This window comes from Melospiza melodia, unplaced genomic scaffold, assembly GCF_035770615.1.
Source record: "Melospiza melodia melodia isolate bMelMel2 unplaced genomic scaffold, bMelMel2.pri scaffold_46, whole genome shotgun sequence".
Lineage (NCBI taxonomy): Eukaryota > Metazoa > Chordata > Aves > Passeriformes > Passerellidae > Melospiza > Melospiza melodia.
In genome coordinates, this window is record NW_026948783.1 from 2,995,741 (window position 1) to 2,997,838 (window position 2,098).

The 2,098-nt window shown below is 53.4% G+C and overlaps 1 protein-coding gene across 1 annotated transcript; it reads right to left on the reverse strand.

Moving 5' to 3' along the window:
• Window positions 1-260: 260 nt before the first annotated feature.
• On the reverse strand, window positions 261-1,199 carry LOC134434717 (olfactory receptor 14I1-like). Its single transcript, XM_063183345.1, has one exon. The coding sequence runs from the start codon at window positions 1,191-1,193 to the stop codon at window positions 261-263; it is 933 nt and encodes a 310-aa protein (XP_063039415.1). The 5' UTR covers window positions 1,194-1,199.
• Between the last annotated feature and the right edge of the window lie 899 nt (window positions 1,200-2,098).

Below are 2,098 nucleotides of genomic sequence, written 5' to 3' on the forward strand. Positions count from 1 at the left end.
CTTTGGTGAAAACTCTGCTGGGAGATCCTTTATTTCATTTAAAGCAACTGAGAGCACAGCTCCTCATTGACATAGTCTCTGAGCTACAGCAAATTTGGAGGTAAACAAAATGAAATGAAGCACAAATAATGTCTTTTCTTTGTGGACAGTATTAAAAAACTGAAACAAAGGAAAAAAAAGAAGAAAGAAATCACAAAATCAAGCAACAACTATCAAAGATAAGTTTTATTACAAGTGATATGCAGAAACTTGCCAGCAGTTTAATTCTTCTGAAACCATCCAGTCGTTAGTCTCCACCCTGCAGTCTTGAGCTCCTGGTTTCTCAGACTGTAGATGAGGGGGTTCAGGGCTGGAGGCACCACCGAGTACAAAACTGACACTGCCAGATCCAGGGATGGGGAGGAGATGGAGGGGGGCTTCAGGTTGGCAAAAATAGCAGTGCTGATAAACAGGGAGACCACAGCCAGGTGAGGGAGGCAGGTGGAAAAGGCTTTGTGCCGTCCCTGCTCAGAGGGGATCCTCAGCACAGCCCTGAAGATCTGCACATAGGAGAAAACATTGAAAACAAAACATCCAGAAGCTAAACAGGTGATAATAGCAAGAAGCCCAAGCTCCCTGAGGTTTGAGTCTGAGCAGGAGAGCTTGAGGATGTGTGGGATTTCACAGAAGAACTGGCCCAGGGCATTGCCATGGCACAGGGGCAGGGAAAATGTATTGGCCGTGTGTAGCAGAGCATTGAGAAAGGCACTGGCCCAGGCAGCTGCTGCCATGTGGGCACAAGCTCTGCTGCCCAGGAGGGTCCCGTAGTGCAGGGGTTTGCAGATGGACACGTAGCGGTCGTAGCACATGACGGTCAGGAGAGAATATTCTGCTGACATAAAGAAGAGAAAGAAGAATACCTGAGTAGCACATCCTGAGTAGGAGATGTTCCTGGTGTCCCAAAGGGAATTGTGCATGGCTTTGGGGACAGTGGTGCAGATGGAGCCCAGGTCGCTGAGGGCCAGGTTGAGCAGGAAGAAGAACATGGGCGTGTGCAGGTGGTGGCTGCAGGCTACGGCGCTGATGATGAGGCCGTTGCCCAGGAGGGCAGCCAGGGAGATGCCCAGCAAGAGGCAGAAGTGCAGGAGCTGCAGCTGCCGCGTGTCTGCCAATGCCAGCAGGAGGAAGTGCCTGATGGAGCTGCTGTTGGACATTTGCTGCCTCTGGACATTGGCACCTTTTGAAGAAGGAATGACAGTGATAATCGAGCGGATATTTCTCATAGAAATGTCAAAGCCCTTTCTCATAGACCCTTTCCTACCACTAAACACCTCTCTCTTGTGTATGTCTAGGAGATCTTCCTTCACCTTTGTTGCTGGAGCCCTGGTTGCTGCTGTCCAATATTGTGTGAGGAGATGGACCTTGACCTGCAGGACACCTGGGAGTGAGACCTGACCCCCAGTCAGTGCAGTGGCACAGTAAGGGCAGGGGCCAGTCCTGGTTTTGGGATTTGTATAAAGAATGTTGAGCCAAGGCAGAGGAGATGCCTGCATGAAGGGATGGGGATTGTAGGAGGCAGAACGAGAGATTCTGCTGCACAGACTGGAGAAGAGAGTGTCCAGAGAGGCAGGAGCATTGTCTGAGGCTTAGTGCAGACTGAGGGGAGCTGCTCTGTCCCTCTCTCCTGCTCCAGCTGCCCTGCACTTGCACCTTTCTGAAATCCACTCCCGTGCTACCCTGGACAGCCAGGAGACACAGCTGAGAGCAGAGGGATCCCTGGCACACAAAGTGGCTCCTGCCTTTCCCAGAGTCAGGAGAGTGGGCTCTTTGCCAGCCTCCCAGGCTGCCCTGCCCAGAGCTGCCTAGGCACATGGAGCTGGGACACCCCATTGCTGTGCTCAGCCTGCACAGGAGGAGCCAAAGCGCTGGGCCTGGCCCTGCATCTGGAACTGCCATTGCAGAGAGCCCCTCAGCAATGCCAGCAGCACCTGGGCAAGGCAAGGAGAGAGAGAGAGCCGGGCCTGAGGAAAAGCCTTTCCCTGCCCAGCCCTGCCCAGCCCCTGCCAGGCAGCAGCAGGGCAGGACAGTGGCCCTCAGGCCCTGGTCAGCAGGGAATGGG